Source organism: Camelus ferus, chromosome 6, assembly GCF_009834535.1.
Source record: "Camelus ferus isolate YT-003-E chromosome 6, BCGSAC_Cfer_1.0, whole genome shotgun sequence".
Lineage (NCBI taxonomy): Eukaryota > Metazoa > Chordata > Mammalia > Artiodactyla > Camelidae > Camelus > Camelus ferus.
In genome coordinates, this window is record NC_045701.1 from 84,862,476 (window position 1) to 84,883,281 (window position 20,806).

The 20,806-nt window shown below is 53.3% G+C and overlaps 1 protein-coding gene across 2 annotated transcripts; it reads right to left on the reverse strand.

Annotated features, from left to right (window-relative positions):
- Positions 1–7,743: 7,743 nt before the first annotated feature.
- SERPINA1 (serpin family A member 1) lies at positions 7,744–19,822 on the reverse strand. Of its 2 annotated transcripts, none has more exons than XM_032482561.1 (5): positions 19,804–19,822; positions 11,940–12,598; positions 10,228–10,498; positions 8,876–9,023; positions 7,744–8,015 (listed from the first exon to the last, which is right to left on the reverse strand). In XM_032482561.1, the coding sequence occupies exons 2-5, from the start codon at positions 12,592–12,594 to the stop codon at positions 7,824–7,826; spliced, it is 1,266 nt and encodes a 421-aa protein (XP_032338452.1). In that variant the 5' UTR covers positions 12,595–12,598; positions 19,804–19,822; the 3' UTR covers positions 7,744–7,823. The 2 variants fall into 2 exon arrangements, with proteins under 2 accessions (XP_032338452.1, XP_006184233.1); XM_006184171.3 differs by lacking the exon at positions 19,804–19,822 and adding an exon at positions 17,784–17,887.
- Between the last annotated feature and the right edge of the window lie 984 nt (positions 19,823–20,806).

Genomic DNA, 20,806 nt, shown 5'->3' on the forward strand with positions numbered 1-20,806 from the left:
CACCCTTGGCCCCCAGGGAGGGCATCGCAAAGGCTGTAGCGATGCTCACTGCGGTGAAGACGATGTTTTTGTTGTCGGACTGACGGGCCAGTTCACGGTACAGTTTGAAGGCAAAGTTGGCCAGTTTGGGGGCCATGTTGGGGAAGTGTGGGGTTATGTAACCATCGTGGTGGGATTCATGCATAGCGCCAGAGACCTGACCTCACAGGCCTGCCAGCAGGAGGAGGCCCCGCGTGGTGGAGGATGCCATTGTCCTGCAAGAGAGAGAAGGGGGCCACGCCCCAGTCAGGCCACTCAATGAGTTCCTCAGCCACTGATCGACAATCATGGGAAAGCAACCACAATTTATTGAGCATCCACTATGTGCCAGGCCTGTGCCATGAACTGTCCTCCTTCGTCATCCCTGAAACACTCAGAACACTGGCAAAGACACTACAGCGCTCACCAGGTGCCAAGTGCCGTGCTAAGCACTTTCCGGCCCTGTTGCGCCACACTCTGCTAACAGGCCTAGGAGGTAGGTCCTATGACCCTCACGGCTTTACAGGTGAGGAGACCAGAGCCCCTAGAGGTACAGCCACTTGTCCCAGGTTACAGAGCAGCACAGTGGCAGGACCAGAATCGCCTGCCCGGGAGTCTGGGTCTGGGGTCCACGCGCTGGACAGCTCCGCTAACGGCTTCAATGACCCCGAGGTATAAGGGCCACAGCCCCTATTTTACAAAAGAGGAACCTGAGGCACAGGAAGGGCAATGTACGTGCTCACGATCACCCAGGAAGTGGGCCAGACCCGGCTCAGGGGTGACTGGACCTGGAACAGCCCTCGGAGGGCCTCCACTGAACCCTGTTATTTAGCGGACAGAGAGGCTGCTGCCCAGAGTGGGAAGGGTCTTGCCCAGTGACACACAGCCAGGACACAGAGAGCCGCGGGGACTCATCCTGCCTGGTTCTGGCCCAGACTCTCTGACTCCGCACAATCACTCGGTCTTCCTTTCCTTTAAATACCTCACTTTATAAGCCACCTTAGCCTGGAGTTGCCATCTGATTCTGCAGTGTTCCAGGCCTGGGGAAGGCTGTGGAAGCAGAGCCCACGAGAGACCTCAACCTCCAGGCATTCACAGACATTAACCCCTGTCTCATGGGGTGTTTTGTTATCTTCATTTCACAGGAGGTTAAAAGTGAGGCTCGGGAGGGTCAGTCCCTTGCTCAGGGCCACAGAGCTGAGCAAGCAGAACTGAGACACACAGGCCCCTGTGCTTCTGGCCCGGCGCTCTGTGTACCTGACACCTGCATCGCTGAAGCAGAACGTGCCTGCTTGTGAGGGCTGGGCACACGGGAAGTTGGGGTCTCCAGCTCAGGACTATTTCTGGGCTGGGCATTTATTCTGAGGGGGGCTGTCCTGTGCCTTGCAGGGTGTTTAGCAGCATTCTGGAGAAAACTAGGTCCCAATAGCAACTCCCAAGCCCCAAGTGTGACAGTCAGAACTTCCCCAGACACTGCCCAGTGTCCCCTGGGGTCAGAGTGCCCCCATGGGCTCCCCTGTTGCAGGGGCTTTGGTGGGGAAGGGTGCAGAGCAGGAGGCCTGCTCAGGAGGCCTCCTCCCCTCTAGATGAACGGACTTTTCTCATCAAAGAATGGGCTTGGGTCAAGTGATTCCCAATTGAATTTATTCACTGGGGCCGAAGTGTTGACTGGACTCAGTCAGTTTGGGGTGTTCATTCTTCTTGAGTGGGGACCTGGTCGAGGGGGTCCCAGGATTCTGCTGTGGCAGATTGTGCCAGGCGTTCAGGAGACCGCAGAAAGTCTCCAGATCTGTCACCTTGGGAGCTCAATGCCTCTGTGGGCCTTTGGCTCCAGGATCTTGAGGATCACTGCCTTTAAGAGTCTTAATGACAACAGCCACTGAGTGTCAGGGCTGTTTCAGCGAAACACTCACATGCAGCCCCAGCCCTGAGAGGCCTTTCCTGACCTGGCCACACAACGAGTCTCAGACCGAGACTCCAAATTATTTGCAATCCCTGCCGTCAGCTCCCCTGCCCCCGTGGGACCCTTCAGCCTTCCATCCTGGGGATCAGATGATGGGGGCCTTGGAAATGCTGGTCCCCTCAGTGATACAGGGTGATGGGGAGGAAGAGGTGTTGGAAAAGCAACTCTTTAAGCTTTAGACAGGTCTGGGTTCTAATCCACCTCTGTCACTCCCCAACTAGGGCCAAAATTTGAATCTCTCTGAGCCTCCTCTTTAAAGTGAGATTGTGGGGAGGAGTGAGTGGGAGCCATCTAGCTGTCACACGCACAGCTGGCAGGGACCTGAGAGGTCAGCTCTTCAGGGGAAGAGGACACTGGGTTTTGAGCACTAAACCTTTAGGGTCAGTGAGGGGCTGGAAGATAGAAGACAGGGCTCTGAACCCAGATAAGAAAGGGGAGGAGGTGACAGTGAAGGACAGCAGGGTTATCGGCGGGGTTAATGAATACACCTCAGCCTTGCAAAGGGGGACTTCCAACAATGAGTTCAAAGCCAGGGGTCCACTGTGCAGGGGGTAGGGTCCTTTGCTCATTCCCTATGTAACGATTGCTACGGCAAGCATCGGCACCAGTCACAAGACTGCTGCTACCATCTGAGTGCCTGCTATTGGCATCTTTCAAGCTTTGTTGAACAGCCCCATCTTTCCTGCCAAGTGCCAAACCGGTTGAGTGAAAGGACACAAATAAGGCCCATGAGGACGTATAGCACCTTCACTGCTGACAAAGCTGATCTTGAAACCTGGGGCTTATTTCTGTGGGACACTGGGCTTCCAGAAACGGGCCCCTGAGTTAGACAGCTCACATCCGCAGCACTGTGAGACTGAGGCCAGGTCTTTCCGTGGCCTGACATCCAGCCCACGGGAAAACTTCTGGGCTGCCCAGGCCCAAAATAAGAGTGGTTATAGAAATGAGCCATTTCATAGAGCCCATATGGAAACTCAGCAAAGTAGATACTCTTTTTCACCTTTTACAGATGAGAAAAATGAGGCACAGAGAGGCTGAGGAACTCCCCCAGAGTCACACAGGCTGCTGTCTCTTAATATCTCTCATGCTATACCAGAGTGAGTCTTTTATTTCCCTGGGCTGTTGGCTGTGTCCTTGCTGGGGAGGGAGCTGCCTTGGTGAGAGAGCCTTTCTCTGATTTCTCCACTCGGTAACATTCCATTAGGACCTTCTATGCCTGGCTCAGACTTCATTCAGAAGCGGTCCCGGGAGGGCCTGGCTGTGAGGGAGGACGTGTCCTCTGCCTGCTGCTGTGAGGACCCAACAACGAGCAGCAATGGAAAGGCCCAGCCTCAAGGGGCTCTCAGGGCGTCCACGATGCTTGTGGATGTTTGTGGCTCATCCCTGATGCTTCTGGAAGGGATCTGAAGGTGCACACTCACCACCCAGCTGGGCCTCTAATGATTCTGTGTCAAGTTCCAGTGTGGGTTTTTTTGTTTCTCCAAACCAAGAAATTCTCCAGCCCCAGCTGGGTGTCCTACAGTTCAGTTCTGACGCTATCTACCTGGAGATCACATCAGATCCCACAGGTCACACACTCAGCTCTGCAAGACTGCCCCACCTCTCCTGCAGACACCAGTCACAAGTCCAGGTTGTCACCTGTGCTTCTGACCCACGGGCTATAGATTGGAGTTTCCCATGACCCCCTCCTTGGGTTCAACTGATTTACTAGAATGGCTCGCAGAACTCAGAGAAACCTTCTATTTATTGGATTACCAGTTTATTAAAAAGATTAACTCAGGAACAACCAGATAGAAGAGATGCATAGGCCAAAGTAGAGGAAACTGAGCGGAGCTTCTGAGCTCCCTCTGAGCTCATCACTCTCCCCAGTCCACGTGTTCATCAACCCAGAGGCTCTCTGAAGCCCATTCTCTTGGCTGTTTCAGAGGCTTCATTACACAGGCATGACTGATTAAATCACCGACCAGTGGCGGTTGAACTCAGTCTCCAATCCTTCTTCCCTTCCTAGAGGTCAGGGGTTGGTTTTCCATGGCAACCAGCTCCCATCCTTAGGTGACCTGGGGCTTTCCAAAATTCACCTTATTAACATAACAAAAACAACTTTCTAGTGCTCGCCAGTTAGGAAATTCCAAGGGTTTTAGGGTCTCTGTACCAGAGCCAGGGATGATGACCACGCATATATATTTCTTCTTATTAATCACTGTATCACAGCCTCATTCATTACCCGTTGTCCACAGCCACAGACCAGCATCCTTTACAGGTGGGACCTAGGTCTCCTTCCTATTCCCAGGATATTGCAGGTACCCAGTAAAGGTTTTCTTTTTCTTGTTGAGCTAATAAAATAATGTCCAACCCACGGGCTTGTGGAGAGGGTCAAGTGAGCTCCTGGGAGGGAGATCGACATGTAATCAGTATCTTCCATTTCTGAATTAGTGCACATGTGTGAGAAGCCAGAAGTACCCCTGACCTTTGCCCTCTTTTTATGAATGAAGCTTAGATGGCCCCACCAGTCAAGGCAGAGTTTGCACTTAACCTCAAAGGGCCATTTATTTATGCTTTAATATGGTAATTCGTATGTCTTTTTCCTGCAAACTTACAGGGAGGTGTAAATATCACTTCCTCCATTGTCTCTGCCTGAGTCCGGAGCCTGCCTGTGTGTCTCCCTCCAATCTGTCCGTACACTCTCAAGGGGAGCGCAGGCAGGCTCAGGTGAGCAGCTGCCCTGAGTTTCTTTAGCAAACTGGTTACACAGAGGGTAAAAATGAATGGACGGAGTATCCACTGGGGAGGGAAGGGTTTGGGGTCGTATCCTTTGATTTTCATCCCAACTTCACCTTCTTGAAGGGAGGATTTTTGTCCTTATTTAGTTTGCATTGGTAGTGTCATGGCATCAGTGCATGATGGGTACTTCTAATCTGCAAGGCTAATTTTATTGAAATGAAGGCATAATGAGAAAAAGGTTACACTTGGACACTGAAGATTCCTGCCTTTTCCCATCTTTCTTTGTTGGCCTCCAGGCCACATGTCACCCCAAAATGTGTTACTGCGTTATCAGCCCAGAGGTTCCTGCATTTCTTTCTCTGCCCAGGGACCCCTGTTGTTTACACAGTATAGGGTCTCCTGCATTTGGCATGTGTCCCTCCTGTTTGCTCAGTTCCTGCCATTTGTCCTGCATCCCCTTTCTCTACTCATATCTAGCTATCCACCTGCTCTAACGCTTCGACATGAAATGATGGTATCTTAGGTGAATTCCCTGGACTCTCAGGAATTCCAAGAGGTCTCGGCATCTGTCCCATTACCCCCATGGAACGCCAGTGTTGGGGGAGTATGCAATGTTGCTTGCTCAAGGCTGTGAACACTTTAAGCTTGGGCAGGAAGAGCTCCAGCAGATCAGGGGGGCAGTTTTTCTTGTGGAGGCATCCCAGGCTGTGTACTGTGGGCTCCCAGTGTTCCTCACACTTGAAGGAGGAAGTTCGCTTTGCCTAAGTCCAGCGTGGCCCATCTGGTGTGATGTGGTGAGGTTCGGAGGAACAAGTAGAGCCTCTGAAGCCAGCATCTGCCACTTACCAGCTCCGTGACCTTGAACAAGGCAACCAGCCTCTCTGAGCCTCAGTTTCTTCATCTGTAGAACATGGTGCGTGTAAGAGCAGAGCAGCTCCGCTCCCAACATCACAGGGCTGCTGTGAGGATTAAGTGAGAAAATACCTGAATGGCCCCTCCCAGGGGGCCAGGCTTAGAGAAGGAGCTCGTAGATGCAACCGACATAGTCCCTCACATTGGCGTCCTCCTCTGCTGGCCTTTAAAAGCTTTTTGAACACTCTGATGTGAACCTCACACCAACTCAAGGTAGATCTTAGAACCACGATGAGACTATTGAGGATCAGAGAGGTTTGGCAACTTCGCTAAAGTCACACAGCTGGAAAGTGGCAGAGTGTGAACTCGATCCAGGTCTTCAGACCCTTAGGTCCGGCATCATTCTAGGTGCTGGACAACGTTCGTGTCATTAATGGAATTTGTCGAAGTTGGGAGTCTCTAGGCAGAGAAAACTCAAGAGGATATGAGATGTATATGGCAAACAGCCCAACCTTTCTCCATTATGTTAAATTATGTGAAATTGCACTGATGTGGCCATTTGGACCTAAATGGTGTAAACTGGATATGACTCAACTTAGTTCTTTAGGCGTACATTCATCCCAGTGAGAGGCTGGATGGTGACTGCTAGATTTGTGTGGGATGGGGCAGCCTGCCACAGAGCAGACACATTCTCACTAGTGTTCAGGGCGCTGGGTCCTTCCGGCTGGGGCTCCAGCCTGGCCTCTCACCTGCAGTAGCCCTCCAGCAGGGCTTGGAGGATGGAAGGAGTCACACGGCCCTTTCTGAAAAGGGCTGCTCCCGGGACAGCCTCTGGCTGTGGCACAGGAGCTGTGGTTTCCTCCAAAGACCGCAGGGAGGGCCGTGGGGCGGCCAGAAGACAGGTTGAAATGCGGCCCCGGCACGGCTTAGCCAAGGGAGGGCAGGCGGGGTGCTGGGAGTGGATGGTCTGCTGGACTTCCACTCCTATGACTAAGGAATCCTTCTAACAAATTTTCAGAACCATCCAGGGCACCTTGACCACATGATTAGGGAAGACAAGAGGGCATAAGGTAAGTGGCCTTGAGGATCTGACATCCTGGATGAGTTGGAGCAGGTGATACAGGCTGAGACCCCAAAATCTTCTCTTCATCGAGGGGACGAGACCTGCTCCTAGGAGTTGTAGGTTTGAGGGTCCTGGGGCAGAGACGGAGTGACAAAGACAGAAGTATGTGTCCCCAGGCCAGCCCCTTTGGAAAGGGTCCCGGAATAAACAGTCAGAGCTGTGGAGCCAACTGGGGCCCACCAAGGCCCTGCGACCCCCAAATTTCCAGCCCTTAGGCGTCCACCTGCTCCTCTTTGGAAGGTAAAGTTCATTCCTTTCTGATCCTAGCAGGAGTAACTGCCCTGGGTAATGTCTAAACACACAATGAAACACTCCTGACCAACTGGTCTGCTTCAACCCCATGTCTCCATCTTAGAGCCAACCAAAATCTGTTCCAGAGCTGATCACACAAGCCCTGTGTTTGCCAGCCCCTTCCCCATAAAAGGCCCTGCACATGCACCCCAGCGCTCACACGGGCACCTCTCGTCTGTGTGGCCCACCGTAGCAGCATGTCTCTTAACCTTTCCTTTGTCTTTGGTAAATGACCTGTGAGCAACCAGGACCCAAGCTTGGCACAGGCGACAAGGTGGGGCGAGAGGGGACCTGGTCTCCCCCTCCTGCTGCTGGAGACGTGGCAGCTCAATGTCCCCGTCTGAGCTGAAGGCTCTGAGAGCAGCTGGCAGCCCTGTGTATGTGTGTGGCGGAGGTAGGGGGAGAGTCTCAGGGGGCAGGGAGCGCAGTGAGCACTGCAGGGGGCGGTGCTTAGCAGGAGGACTTGCTGGACGCATGATGAAGGTGGGGGCTGCGGGCTGGATTCTAAGCCTGTGCGATTTCCCCTTGGGGATTCCCAGAGGAGACTGGAGAGCCCGGCACGTTTCCGTAAAGATGGGGGAAGAGTCAGTAAGTGGTGGGTTACAGCCCACATTTCACCCTGGCCTGGCCCAGGACTGGGCGGTGTAAATGCTAATAGGCACTAACGCAGTGGACACAGGAAAGACTGCCGTGGTCCAGGTTCCACACACATCCCGGGGATGTAAAGGGAGACTCAGACACAAGAGGATGAGAGATCTGCACGCCACACTTCAGCTGGGGCTGGGTCAGTCATTCTTTAATGCCATGGGGGGAGGGTACTGGCTTGGGAGGGGAGGGCTGAACCCAGAGAGGCAGTTATTTCTGGGTGGGATTCACCACCTTCCCCACGAAGAGAGGAGCCTTGGTGGTGTTATCATGGATGATGGCGATGAAGGGCCTGTTGTAGCTGACATCTGGGGGCAGCGACATGGGGATGGCCTCCAGAATAGTGGCTCCTGCAGCTTCTGTTCCTTTCTCATCGATAGTCAGCACGGCCTTGTGCACTGCCTGCAAAGGAAAGAGCCCAGGAGTCCGATCTGAGTAGAAACAGGCTGCCTGGCCCTCACCCAGGCCAGGGAGCAGGGCCTGGAGAGGAGATCCTTGCCCACTCATGCCTCTCTCCCCATCTGGCCTATCTTTCCCTAGCCCTGTCCTCCCCTCCGAGCAAGGGACACAAAGGCATCCTCCTCAAGGCCTCTGTCTGAGCCCACACTGCACCCCTACCTCTTCCCCCATCACCCTCCTCAGCGTCCCCAGGAAGCAACCCACCACCTCGGGAGGTAGATTTTCTTGCACTTTGTCCCCTTGGCTCATCTCTTGTTTATAGCATCAGACTTTAAGCTCCTTGGGGACCAGGATTTTGATGGGGACTTCACAGCACCCCAGCCCCACCCAGGCACTCCAGGTCACAGCCAGGCATTGAATTGCAGTTGCTCCTTTGGGCACCTTTAAGTCTCCTGAGTAAATGGCATCCTTAGTTGAAATCGCTCCGTAACTCAGACTCGGTCATTTGCCAATAACTCCTAGTGTCACAGATGCAGGTTAACAGTCCTTTGCAGTCCCTGAGCCCTGAGCCTCTCTCTGTAAATAGGGGTTTATTGGGATGCAAAGAGAGGAAGACCGCAGCCAAGGATGAGGCAGAGGGTGAGTGACACAAACTCAGAGGAGGTCCTTAATATGCCACGAGGGTGTGAGGCCACCTCTTTCCCCCATCATCTGACCACATTCCAATCCTGGTGGAGCAATGGTGTTCCTCAGGGACCTCAGTCTGCAGATGTGTTTGTGACCCTCTGTCCCTTCCTCAGCCTCCTCCCTGAGCTGCAGCCCCCGTGCACATTCTGGCTTGCAGATGTCAGGGACACACTCACCTTGGACAGCTTCAAGGGCACTTCCTCAACGATCCCTGAGAGGTCAGCCCCATTGCTAAAGACCTTGGTGATGCCCAGTTTGCCCAGGAGAGTCTGCAGATTGTAGGTTCCAGAAATGGACAGTTTGGGAAAACGTAAATTGGCAGAACTGTCAAAATGATTAGAAAACAAAAGACTGTCACAGAATTGAAATGTTTCCCTTTCCAGGTTGTCCCTCCCTCTTGGCACCCCGTCCCCCTGCTCATGCGAGCAGGCGAAGTCAGCCTTGGTTTATTCCACTTTCAGTCCTCCACATCCAGGGTCAGAGAGTGTTAGAATCACAGGGATTGTCTTGTCCTGCAAAGCCTCTCTAATGTCTCCTCCTCTGAGAAGGCCTCCGGGAGGATCCAGGGTGTCCTCCAGGAGGACCATGCACACCACTTCCCTCCAGGGTTTGGTCACCACACCCCCCCCAGACTGGGACTCCTCCGGGGCCGGGATCCCAGGGATCCGTGGGGCGTGGTGGCAGGTCCTTAGTGGCATCAGTTCAGTGAACGGTGAGTGGGTGCGCGGGGCTGGGAGCTCAGCTCTCGTTTTCCATGGGGACAAAGCGTGGCCCCGACAGGGTCTGCTGTGTGTGCTGACTGGCGCTCAGGCCTCATTTGACCCGGTCTGGACCCAGCGCCACTTTGTTCTCTGCTCTCAACTCAGCCACCGGGAACATGGGCACGGAACTGGGGTCAGGGGGAAGTATGAGAACTTCTATTTGCTTTTTGCCCTTATACTTCTCTGTATTTTCATTTTTGTTTTATGGTGGACGTGATAAAGTAGTTCACCTGGACGTGGGCAGATTTACGAACACAGAGATGTGCATTAACATGGGACGCATGACGGGGGTGTGGTCAAACCACAGCCATCTAGTGACAGAGGAACCCCATCACGTCCTGGACTTTCCCACTCTGGGCCTTTGCTTTTCCCGCCTCTCTGAGCAGGTTTCCCCCCAACTTGCTGTGGACTTTGTATCCTGTAACTCCACACTCAACTGCCACCTTTGCCAGGAAGCCCACCTCTTCCTTCTGGATTCGTCCATGACACGTATTGGCGTTGCTTACCCTCACTGGGCACTGGTCCCCAGGAAGGGGCAGTGTCCACGGTGGGAGGAAGTCCTCAAGGTCAGGACTTTTGCTTCCTCGGCCCTGGGCACTGTCCCTCTTATGGAGCTGGGCTGGTGCTACCCGGACGGATGCTGCCCTCTGTTGGGAACACTGCGTCTTGCACAGCAGCTGTGGCCGTGGGACGTGGATCCACCCCCTCACCCTCTGGCTGGACCCGATGTGGCAGCTTCCCGGGCACCCTCCGGTTTGGGAAGTCACCTTGGGTATCTCTTTTCCAGGAACTTGGAGAGGATTTCCTTGGTGAGCGTGTCCTCCAGGTGCTGGAGTTTCCCCTCGTCGGGCAGGATGAAGAAGGCGGTGGCATTGCCCACGTAGTCCATCAGCAGCACCCAGCTGGCGAGCGTGTCGCAGTAGTGGAGGTCGAACATGCCCAGGCGGCTCATCATGGGCACCTTCACCGTCGTCTCCGCGTCCACGTGGAAGTCCTCCTCTGTGGTGCGCTCCGCATCGAAGGGCTTCTCCCATTTGCCTGGAGGGAAGGGGTGGCAGACATCAGCCAGGGATGGGAGAAGGTTTAATAAAAGTCGTAGAACAAAGGAGCCCTGAGCCTCTTGGCCAGACACTTGTCTCTGAGCCTCAGTTTCACTACCTATAAAATGGGGCTCAAATGAATGATCAGTCTACAGAAAGGACTTTTGGGAGTGTCGTTGAAGACCAGAGTAGGATTCAGAATTTCTATAATGTGGAGGCTGAGGGTGCCAATCTGTCTGTGCAGAGTAAGGATCTCGAGTTGTATTTCACACTTACTTACTTGGGGGTAGCTTGGGAAATTCTAAAGGAAAATTATTGGCACCAGTCATACACGGCACCTCCTTGTCTGAGTCTCCCTGATCCTTGGTGATTGGCGGGGCTTGTTATTCAGGGAATCCACTCTTGTTCCTGCTCTAATGGCTTTTGCCTGGACCAACACGAGAAATGCAGATGCCCAGGCAGGGCGCCCTCTGCTCCAACTGGAGAAGGTCACCATCCTGCTGAGTCAGAGTGGGAGGCTGCCTCAGGGATCTCAGGGCCCAGGTTTCCCATTTGATGGGAGGAGGAGACTGAGGCTGGGGAGGGGACGAGACCCACCTGAAGTCCCACCGCAGAGCTGGGACCGGGCAGGTGCTGACCCCGGCCTTGGTGCTCTCCGCCACACTGTTCTCCCTCAAGAACAAGGAGCTGACAGTGTGAAGGAGGCAGCCCCTGGCCTAGACACTCACCTTCCCTCCCCCAGGCCATCTCCGTGGACCTATTGAACTCCTTAGAATGGGGCCCAAGGTTTCTGACATACTCATCACTCAGAGGGAGGAAGGCAGGCAGAGGTTGCAGTTTAGTTGAGCACCTGCTGTGTGAGCATATAGTCCTATGACCTTTGTGAGTTGTTTACTCCTTCCAGAAACCTGCCGACAAGGGTCTTATGATGTCCATATTACAGACGGGAAACTAGAACCTCGAAGAGGTAAAATGACGTGTCCATAGACAAACAGCCAATAAGCGGAAGAGAAAGCATTCGAATATTGGTCTTTCTAACTCCAAATCGATCACTATTTCCTCCTCACTAGAGCTGTCAGATGTGTGTTCTGTGAAATCCTGTTCCCTTCCCTTTGTACACTCTGCCAAAATTGATCTTTCTGGCTCTCTATTTTGGGAGACATTGCATATTATACATCACTTGCTGGTAGGAGGTGCAATACACACTAGGACACTTAAGGCTCTGAAAAGTCCTGCAGAGACGATAAAGATTTGACTATTCTGTCTACAGTTCCATAACCTTATTGGACCACGGAAAGTTCTATTGATCGTGTGTAGAGAACTGAACAGATGCATGGCTGTATCCCATGCTGCCCTGCCAGGAAGGTTAAGAACTGAGTGTTTGAGAATCTTTTGGGTATTTCTGTGGGAACAAGCTCAGGCTGGTTGTGCAACCTTACCTTTAAAGAATATGTAATTCACCAGAGCAAAAACAGTGTCTTTGTCAAGATCCTGTACCAAATCCACAATTTTCCCTTGGGTTCCCTTCTCTACATAATCGTTGATCTGTTTCTTGGCCGCTTCAGTGTCCATGAAGTTGATGGAGAATGCTTCGGAGTGGTACAATTTCTTGATATCTTCCAAAAACTTGCTCACTAGCTTTGCGGTCTCGTTGATGAACAGACCGTTGCCAGTGGTCAGTTGCAGCTGGTTGTCTGGCTGGTTGAGGGTGTGGAGGAGATGCTGGAAGCCTTCGTGGATCTCAGCCTCTGTTATCTCAGTGAGGTTGAAATCTAGGCCGTTCAGGATCTCGGTGTGAGTGTCACCCTTGGCCCCCAGGGAGAGCATTGCAAAGGCTATAGCGATGCTCACTGGGGAGAAGAAGATGTTGGTGGTGGTGGATCCGCTGGCCACCTGGCGGTACACGCTGAAGGCGAAGTCGGCCAGGTTGGGGGCAATCTTGTGGCAGGCTGCTTCCATGTGGTGCTCACGATCCTGATTGGGTGCATCTGTCTCCTGGACAGCGTGTCCCTGGAGACCCTCAGCCAGGGAGATGGGGACCAGGCAGCACAGGCCTGCCAAAAGGAGGAGGCCCCGCGTGATGGAGGATGCCATTGTCCTGCAAGAGAGAGAAGGGGGCCACGCCCCAGTCAGGCCACTCAATGAGTTCCTCAGCCACTGATCGACAATCATGGGAAAGCAACTACAATTTATTGAGCATCCACTATGTGCCAGGCCTGTGCCATGAACTGTCCTCCTTCGTCATCCCTGAAACACTCAGAACACTGGCAAAGACACTACAGCGCTCACCAGGTGCCAAGTGCCGTGCTAAGCACTTTCCGGCCCTGTTGCGCCACACTCTGCTAACAGGCCTAGGAGGTAGGTCCTATGACCCTCACGGCTTTACAGGTGAGGAGACCAGAGCCCCTAGAGGTACAGCCACTTGTCCCAGGTTACAGAGCAGCACAGTGGCAGGACCAGAATCGCCTGCCCAGGAGTCTGGGTCTGGGGTCCACGCGCTGGACAGCTCCGCTAACGGCTTCAATGACCCCTAGGTATAAGGGCCACAGCCCCTATTTTACAAAAGAGGAACCTGAGGCACAGGAAGGGCAATGTACGTGCTCACGATCACCCAGGAAGTGGGCCAGACCCGGCTCAGGGGTGACTGGACCTGGAACAGCCCTCGGAGGGCCTCCACTGAACCCTGTTATTTAGCGGACAGAGAGGCTGCTGCCCAGAGTGGGAAGGGTCTTGCCCAGTGACACACAGCCAGGACACAGAGAGCCGCGGGGAAACCCCGCTGAGGGGCTGGACCCACTCCCCACTCACAGTGAGCCTCAGCCCCTTGTAGATTTTCCTGAGCTAGGGTCTGTGGTCTCCCCGTATTAATGGGCTGAGTTCTCAGCAGTGAGCTCAGCTGCCCATCCTGATTGCCACCTGTGTCCCAGCTCTGCGCCCACCGTGGACGTGGGTGTTAGAGGTACTGGTCCCTCCAGTAAAGTGGGGTTTGTGTGTGCGCATGTGAGAAGGTGGGTAAGAGTTGCTAAAGCATCTCTTTTCTTTTCAGACGTGCCTGTGTTCTAATCCGGGTCTCAGCCGCCGTCAGCACTGTAACCTAGGCCAAGTCATTTAGTCTGTCTAGTCCTCATTTTGTCACATACAGAAAGTGAGGTTGTTGGGAGAATTTAATGAAATAAGGATGGACACGAAAAACCTGCATTGAAGGCATCTGAGAGAGCACATTACAGAGGGGGAGGCTGGTAGTGTTGCAAACTAGAAGCCTTCAGACAACGGCCGGGGAGGGAGAGGAGTCCTGTGGCTGGGGGTGGGGGTGATAGTCGGGAGTGGCAAGGCCTGTGGCTGAACCAGCAAGATCGGTCTCTGTCTAGTGATGTTCAAGGTCAGTGTCACCCACAGCAACACAGGGCCGGCTCTGCCCCACTGAGCTCCCTCTACTCCAGAGAGGCCCCGGCCTTGGGCCACCGGGCTGAGACGGCCTACATACAAGGAGCTCTCTTCCCAGATGGGGAACCAGGGATCCGAGCAGAGGAGCATGTGTGTCTGCTGTTAGCTGTTAGTCGCGTGACTAAAAGCATCATTTTAATAAAACACAAAGGCCAAGGAGCCCTTGAACTTGGCATATGAAAACCTGAAGGGAAGAAGTTGGAAATAAGAAATGCTGAGTTTCAGACTCACAGACATAGAAAAAAAACTTGTCATTACCAATGGGGAGAGGGAGTTTGCAGATACTAACTACGATATATAAAATAGATAAACAACAAGGTCCTACTGTGTAGCACAGGGAACTGTGTTCAATATCTTATAACAGACTATAATGAAAAAGAATATGAAAAAGAGTATATATATATGTGTGTGTGTGTGTGTGTGTATATATATATATATAATGTATGTATAACTGAATCACTATGCTGTGATTAACAGAAATTAACACAACATTGTAAACTGACTCTAATTCAATAAAAAAAAAAGAAAAAAAATGCTGGGCTTCATCTACCCCCTTGGATTTTTAAAAGTTTCTTTCCAATAAAACAACAAGACAAAGTACAAAACTAGTTTCTTTCCATCACCTTTTTTCTGGCCTTCTTGCCTCTAAATAATCCAAGTAGAGCAGACTACACATTACATAATACCTGTCTGGATTTTTCTTAAACTAGCCAATGGTTTTAGAGCTGAAGATGGGGCCAAAATTAGTTCTGTATATTTCCATCTCCCTTGGGTTTCTCTTTACTTCCTTACTGGATTTTGGTGCGGTCCTCCATGGTTTATGGAAATTCCCCACTTTGCAGGGCTCAGAGATCATGAGGGATTTGGGCCTCGGCAGGGTGGGGATACTAGATGTGCTGAGTGGCCTCCTGGCTGGAGGCTGTGGCTTCTGGCCCTGACAGGACCATGTCTCTCGACCTGGCTTTGGGCAAGCATCTTCTTGTCCTGGGCCTTGCTCTCCCCAGCTGTGTAAATGGAGGTAGGGAAAGACCTAAATGAGGTCTTTGTGTACTAACACTGGACTCTTGATTAGCTGGGTATCCGAGTTTGGTGGAACAAAATGGGCTGAGACTTCCCTTGGGTGAGGGGTGAAGGGGTGAGTTGCCCTCCCACTGAGAGGGCTGCTGGTGTGGGGCCCGAGTGAAGAGGGGCTACAGCTTGCATAAGCACATGTTTCCCTGACCCCCCCAACCCCAGTTCATCTGCCTGGAGGTCACGTCACCTCCTCTGGTTTCCTTCTTTTACCATAAATGGTCTGAGGCCAGGAGCAGGTTAGTCCTTGCCAGGGCCACACCGGGAGTCAGGGACAAAGCTGGCTGGACCAAGCCTAGGCTTTCCCACCACCAGAAAGGGACCATATGTCCTCAGATCTTAGATGCTGAATGTCAGAATTGGACCCCCAGGGACTCGGCTGTTAGCCTTGAGCCATGTTGGCTTTGTTTTGCTTCCCAGCCTGTTCCTTCAGGGGCCCAAGGCTTTTGCTCCCTCCTCGCCCTTCTACCAAAGGCAGGACCCTGCACCCCTCAAGTTCTAGTGCAGGGGAGCCAGCCGGAGATGAGGAATAAATGGTGAAGCGCCCAGAGTTTTGGCCCAAACTTGAAGCCAAAAGAGTGCAGTTGTCACAGGGACATTTCCAGAGTCAGGGCAGGTAGGGGAGAGCGACAGGGACCATGTCTTTGCCTAATCTCACGCCACTGCCCCCTTGGACACAAAATGAGCCATGAAGAGCGACCCAGTGGGGTCCAGGAAAATAACTGTGCTGTAAGGTCACAACCTGCTGCAACCTGGCCCTAAATGAGCCCAGGTTGGACCCAGCCCCGCCGCTTATGGGCAAGTGGCGTTGGGCAAGAGACTTCACTTCTTTGAGCCCCGGGTTCCTGTCAAGTGGGGAAAAGAATCTCTGGTGGGCAGATATGAGCAATCAACAAGGTGATGGCAGGGCGGACATCTCCTGGATGTGGAAGCCCTCCCCATACCTGCGCACAGGTAGGGTTTGGGTGTGAGAACTGGCAGATTCCTTCTCTGCCAGTTGCCAAACTGCCTGGGACCAGAGAGGGGAATCCCTGCTCAGCAAAGAATAGCCTCTGAGTTTGAAAAATGTTCAGTCCTCGTCTCCAAGTCTTGATTTATCACCTATTAGCTGCCAAACCCTGATTCCTAGCAAACATTAGCATCAGTGTCCCCATCGTCATCCTCACACTTAGGAAACAGCAGGACACAGACATACACCGTCTCATCTAATCTCTCAAAGCCTGCCCTATGAGGTGGGAATGATTATTAGCCCCACTTCATAGATAGAGAAATTGAGGCCTACAGAGGTTAAGTAACTTACTGAAACCCACAGAGCTGGTTGCTTATAGAAGTGGATTTAATCCTTGGCATTTTGATTCCTGAGCCTGACATTTAACCCTTCTTTGTATACAAAGCTGAAGTAAGAGGCCTTGAAACAGAAAATCTCAGAAGTGGCCCGGCCAAATGAAGAGGGGGAGCATCAGTTTGTGGCTAAGATCAGAAGCTTTGAGGCAGGCTACTCAAGTTCAATTTGCTATCAGCTGTGTGACCTTGGACAAGTTACTTAACCTCTCTGAACCTCAGTTTCCCAGAGATGATAAAAGTGTACTTCTTCATGGAGCTCTTATGCAAATGAAATAGGCACTGAGTGCCATGAAATGCCTGGCACACCATCTGCTCCCAGGAGGCATCACTGTTACTGATACTGGGGTTCTTTCAGAGCACTCTCGGGGAGTCTGGTTGCCTTGGCCTCAGTCATCTTTATAGGCCCCACCTCCAAAAACCAATGATGGAAAAGTCTTATCCTTCCTAAACTCCAGAGATTAAGGCAGGTAGGGGTAGGGGTAGGGTAGGGGCAGGAGGGCATAGGTTATCTGTGCTTTGCCCAAAAGGACAGAGAAGTTAAGCAACTGTCCAGGGTTGCCCAGCATCAGAAGGCCCTCCAGGCCAGCCCAGGCTTCCCAGTCTCCACCTGGTGCCTGAGATCCCAGAAATGTGATCAGGAATGTGGGTTCCAGAGCTAGGCAGCCTGAGTTTGAATCCTGGATGGTGTGAAATTTGGGACAAGTGCTGAACCTCCCTGTCCCCGATTTCCTCATCTGTAAAATGGGAAGAGCACGGTAGCCACTTCAGAAGGTTGCTGTGAGGCTTAAATAGAAGCTGCCTGGCCAGCATGAGGGCTCAGGAACACCCCGAGGATGGTGGCCCTCTCTGGCTTCCCATTGTCCACTGCGGATGGAGGTGCCAGAGGCCCACTGTGTACAGGGGGGCCCACTTTGGCACCTCCAGGCTGAGACCTGGCCTGATGCTGTTTTGGGCATACCTGCAGAGGATGGAGGCCTCCTAAGCCACTGAGACTCTGGGCTTCTGGTCCGGCCAGGTCCCTGCGTCAGCCTGGGCTCCTCACTGGCCCTCTCTGAGCCATACCTTTCTCATCAGTAGAAGTGGAAAAAGATTCATACCTGAGCAGCAGCCGGGGTGGTGAAGTCTACAGGATACGACCCACAGGAAAGACTCAGGAGCTGTGTCAGCAGAAACAGGCTCCTTCCTGGGTCCCAGGACACCAGAGCCAGCCCCCAACTTCCACTCCCTCTTACAGAGGGCCAGTTTAGTCACCAGTAGGTACTGGGGAGGTCCTAGACAGCCTTAGGGGAAAGGACCCTCCAGGGCTGCTGTTACTATGACAACAGGAGGCCCAGCCCCAGCCCACTCCAACCCCTCTGCATCCCAGGCAGCGCAGGGACCCACAGGCCTCTGGGGAGGCGCTCGCCAGTGGAAGGCATACTTACGATTCACTGTCCCAGGTTGGGGCTGGTGACCAAGGCTGAGGAGACAGAGCCTTGTCCTCACCTGTATTTAAGCAGTGGATCCAGAGGTACGATGGGGGAGGCTGCTGGTGAATATTAACCAAGGTCACCTCAGTTATCGGAGGAGCAAACAAGGACTAAGTCCATGGGCTGGACACTGAGCCGCCTGCCCACGCTGCCTGTATGTGCTCTTCCTGGGCGGCACGCAGCCCTCTGCTCCTAACGCCAAAGGAGTCTTTGTGTCCAGCTCATAAACCACAGCATCCTGAATCCAAGGTGGGGTGGCGTGTGACTCAGGCAGTCTTTGGGATGGCAGGACTTGCTGGCCTGCACTCCTGCTGGGGATTTCTCGGCGGCTGCCCCACAGGTAGCAAGAACTACCATTTACTGAGCCATCTCGAAATGCCCACTGCTGAAGATGCGGGGTGGGGGAGTGGGTTATGAGTCCAATTGGCAGATGGAGAAACTAAGGCCCAGAGTGGAAAGGCTGCCCATCTGAAGTCAGCAAGGCAACCTCAGATACAAAAACTCTCTCAACATCCCTGGAAAGAAGATAGGGCCTGAGCGATGCTGTCACAGCCACTTAAGGCTGACACAGGCGGCCATGGGCACAGGCGGCTGTGAGCACAGGCCAGGGTCAGAGAGTAAATCTGTAAAGCTGTGTGGCCTCAAGCAAGATGCTTCATCTCTCTGAACCAGAAGGTATATTTTCATTTGCATCATTGGGCTTTAGAAGTCAAACTTCTTAGCATGGTTGTCAGGGTTACACAAAATCCCTTCTGTAAGGTGCCTGGCACACGGTAGGCTCTTTACTTTGATTTGCATAGCCTGCTGTTCAGCCCTGTCTTCAGGCTTCTCTGGGCAGATCAGAGGAGGCTCAATTCTTCGCCAGCCTCAGGCCCATTTCTGTTTCCCTTGGATGTAGCTCCTGGCAGACTAAGGTAATCCAAAAATGGCTTGGATTTTCCTCAGGACTATGGCCCCATCCAAGGGCGATCGCAAGCCCCTAGGAACACTGGTGGTGGTTGGGGGGGGGTGCAGGGTCTGAGGCCAGTAGGGCCTTACTTGTTTTAAAAAGGGCCCTTTTTTAAACAACCTAAGGCAGACAGCATCACACTGTGCGCGATGCCCGCACGCCCACTTGGCATGCAGTGTGCACTCTGTAGGCGTTTGTTGAGTGAGTGGACGACTGCATCCCTGTCCCTCCTGTTTTCCTCTGGTCCCAGCTGGGGGACTCTGCCAGGTGAACAGCCTGCAGGTCTGTCTAGCACACAGGTTCAGACCAGGGAACCCAGTGCCCCCATTCATTGGCTGTGAGGTGTCAGGCAAGCTGGTTAACCTTTCCATGCCTCAGTTTCTGCATCTGTAAAATGGGGATATTGACAGTTCCTACCTCACCGGCCTGCTGCTAGGATTAAACACAGCAGTTCCAGGTAAGCTCAGAGCCCAGTGTTGAGAGCACACAGGAAGCCCTTTATGATATTGCAGACCCTGTGCCAGTGGGTCTCCCTAGTGTCTTTCAGGGTGGGCGGTGGCTGGGTGGGGGACATTCCAGGGGCTTCCCTGCAGGCCTCATTCAGTGTTCTCAGTACCCTTGTGAGGGGAGGAGGTACCTCCCCTTATACAGAAACAGAAATGAGCTCAGAGAGGGGAGGGCTCCCTTGCCCCCTTCCCTCCTGACTCTCCAGTTCCATAGCGTGGCTTCAGAACTGACTCTTTCCCTTGAGCTGGCTGAATGGGCATTTCCCCCAGGACTCTGCATCTGCTTGGAGACCTAGGCTATGGTGAGGTGAGGCCTGCCTTTCCTACCTCCTGAGAATTTCTCCTCCTCCCCGTGCCTCAGTTTCCCCATCTGTATAATGGCCTCCCTCCAAGCCCAGCTGCCCCTCCCAGCTCTCACACTGAATGAGCAACAGCACATACCCAGGCTATTGCCAAGCGTGGCCCCTGCAGCCCAGCGGCCTGGAGGCTGGTGGACAGCTGCCCCCCCAACCCCTCCTACCTTCAATTCTGGCTGTGGTGGCGGCCACGCCCTCCTGACGCGGCAGAACCTCCTTGGCTTTGGGGCTCCCGCAGGCTGTGTGCCCCTGAGCCTGATCTCTGTCCGCATAGGAGGAAGGAGGCTCTGGGTGGCGCAGGCAGCAGGTCTGGGAGGGGCGGGGACTTGGGGCAGGAAGTTGCCTTTCACAAAGTTGCCAGAAGCCAGGCAGATGCCAGACGGCCCTACCCAGCCCAGGCAGTCCTGTGTGTCACCTGCTGTTCCTGCTGTGTCCAGCTGTGTGACCCGGGATGAATCATTTAGTTCCTTTGAGCCTCTGTAAGAGGGCTGGTTGCATGGTGGCAGAGATGGCAGGTGCCACCCTTTGGTCCAGGGCTGGCATCAGCATCTCGGTAGGTTTCCAGGGCCAGCTGTAGAGGGAAGAGGCATGAGCCACCTCTGAAATTCACTAGGGGAGCCCCACAGAGATTGAGAGGGGGCTGTGTGTGTGGGAGAGGTGTGTGTCATGGACGCTGGCTGGGGGCAGAAGAGATGCAGGCTATCAGGGGCACTGGGGACTTGGAGGAGGAGTGAAGAAAGAGTATTGGGGAGGGGAGTGGGAGAAAGTGAGGGGCTCAGAGTGGCGGCCTGTCTTTCTGAATCAAGGGCTCCTCGCTCAGCACTTCCTTATTTATCTCCCCATCCTCACACTCACCGCTCCCTTAGTATTTCATGCTGCGGACAGCTCTGCTGGAACCCACCCCAGAAAGAAGGGGTGGGATGGTCTGGGAAAATGAGCAAGGACAGAATCCCTTAGTGGGGCACCCAGTGTCCATTCTGCACGGCATTGTGTCCCACAAACCACAAGCCATGGTGGAGGAAGTCCTGTCCACGTGGTTAATTCTGGAATTGTCGATTGCTAGATCTGGGCTGATTCCCTGGGAGTCAATGTATCCTAGGAAGACTCTGTGGGTTGGCTGTAAATAAGGGGCATCTGGGGAGACCTTATCCCCCACTGGCCTGTCTA

Coding starts and splice junctions, on each gene's coding strand:
- SERPINA1 (XM_032482561.1), bottom strand. CDS start 12,594: ATGGCATCCTCCATCACGCGGGGCCTCCTCCTTTTGGCAGGCCTGTGC. Junction 10,499..11,939: donor GAATTACATATTCTTTAAAG/GTAAGGTTGCAC, acceptor CCTTCCCTCCAG/GCAAATGGGAGAAGCCCTTC. Junction 8,016..8,875: donor TGCCCTTGAAGCTGTCCAAG/GTGAGTGTGTCC, acceptor TTTCCTTTGCAG/GCAGTGCACAAGGCCGTGCT.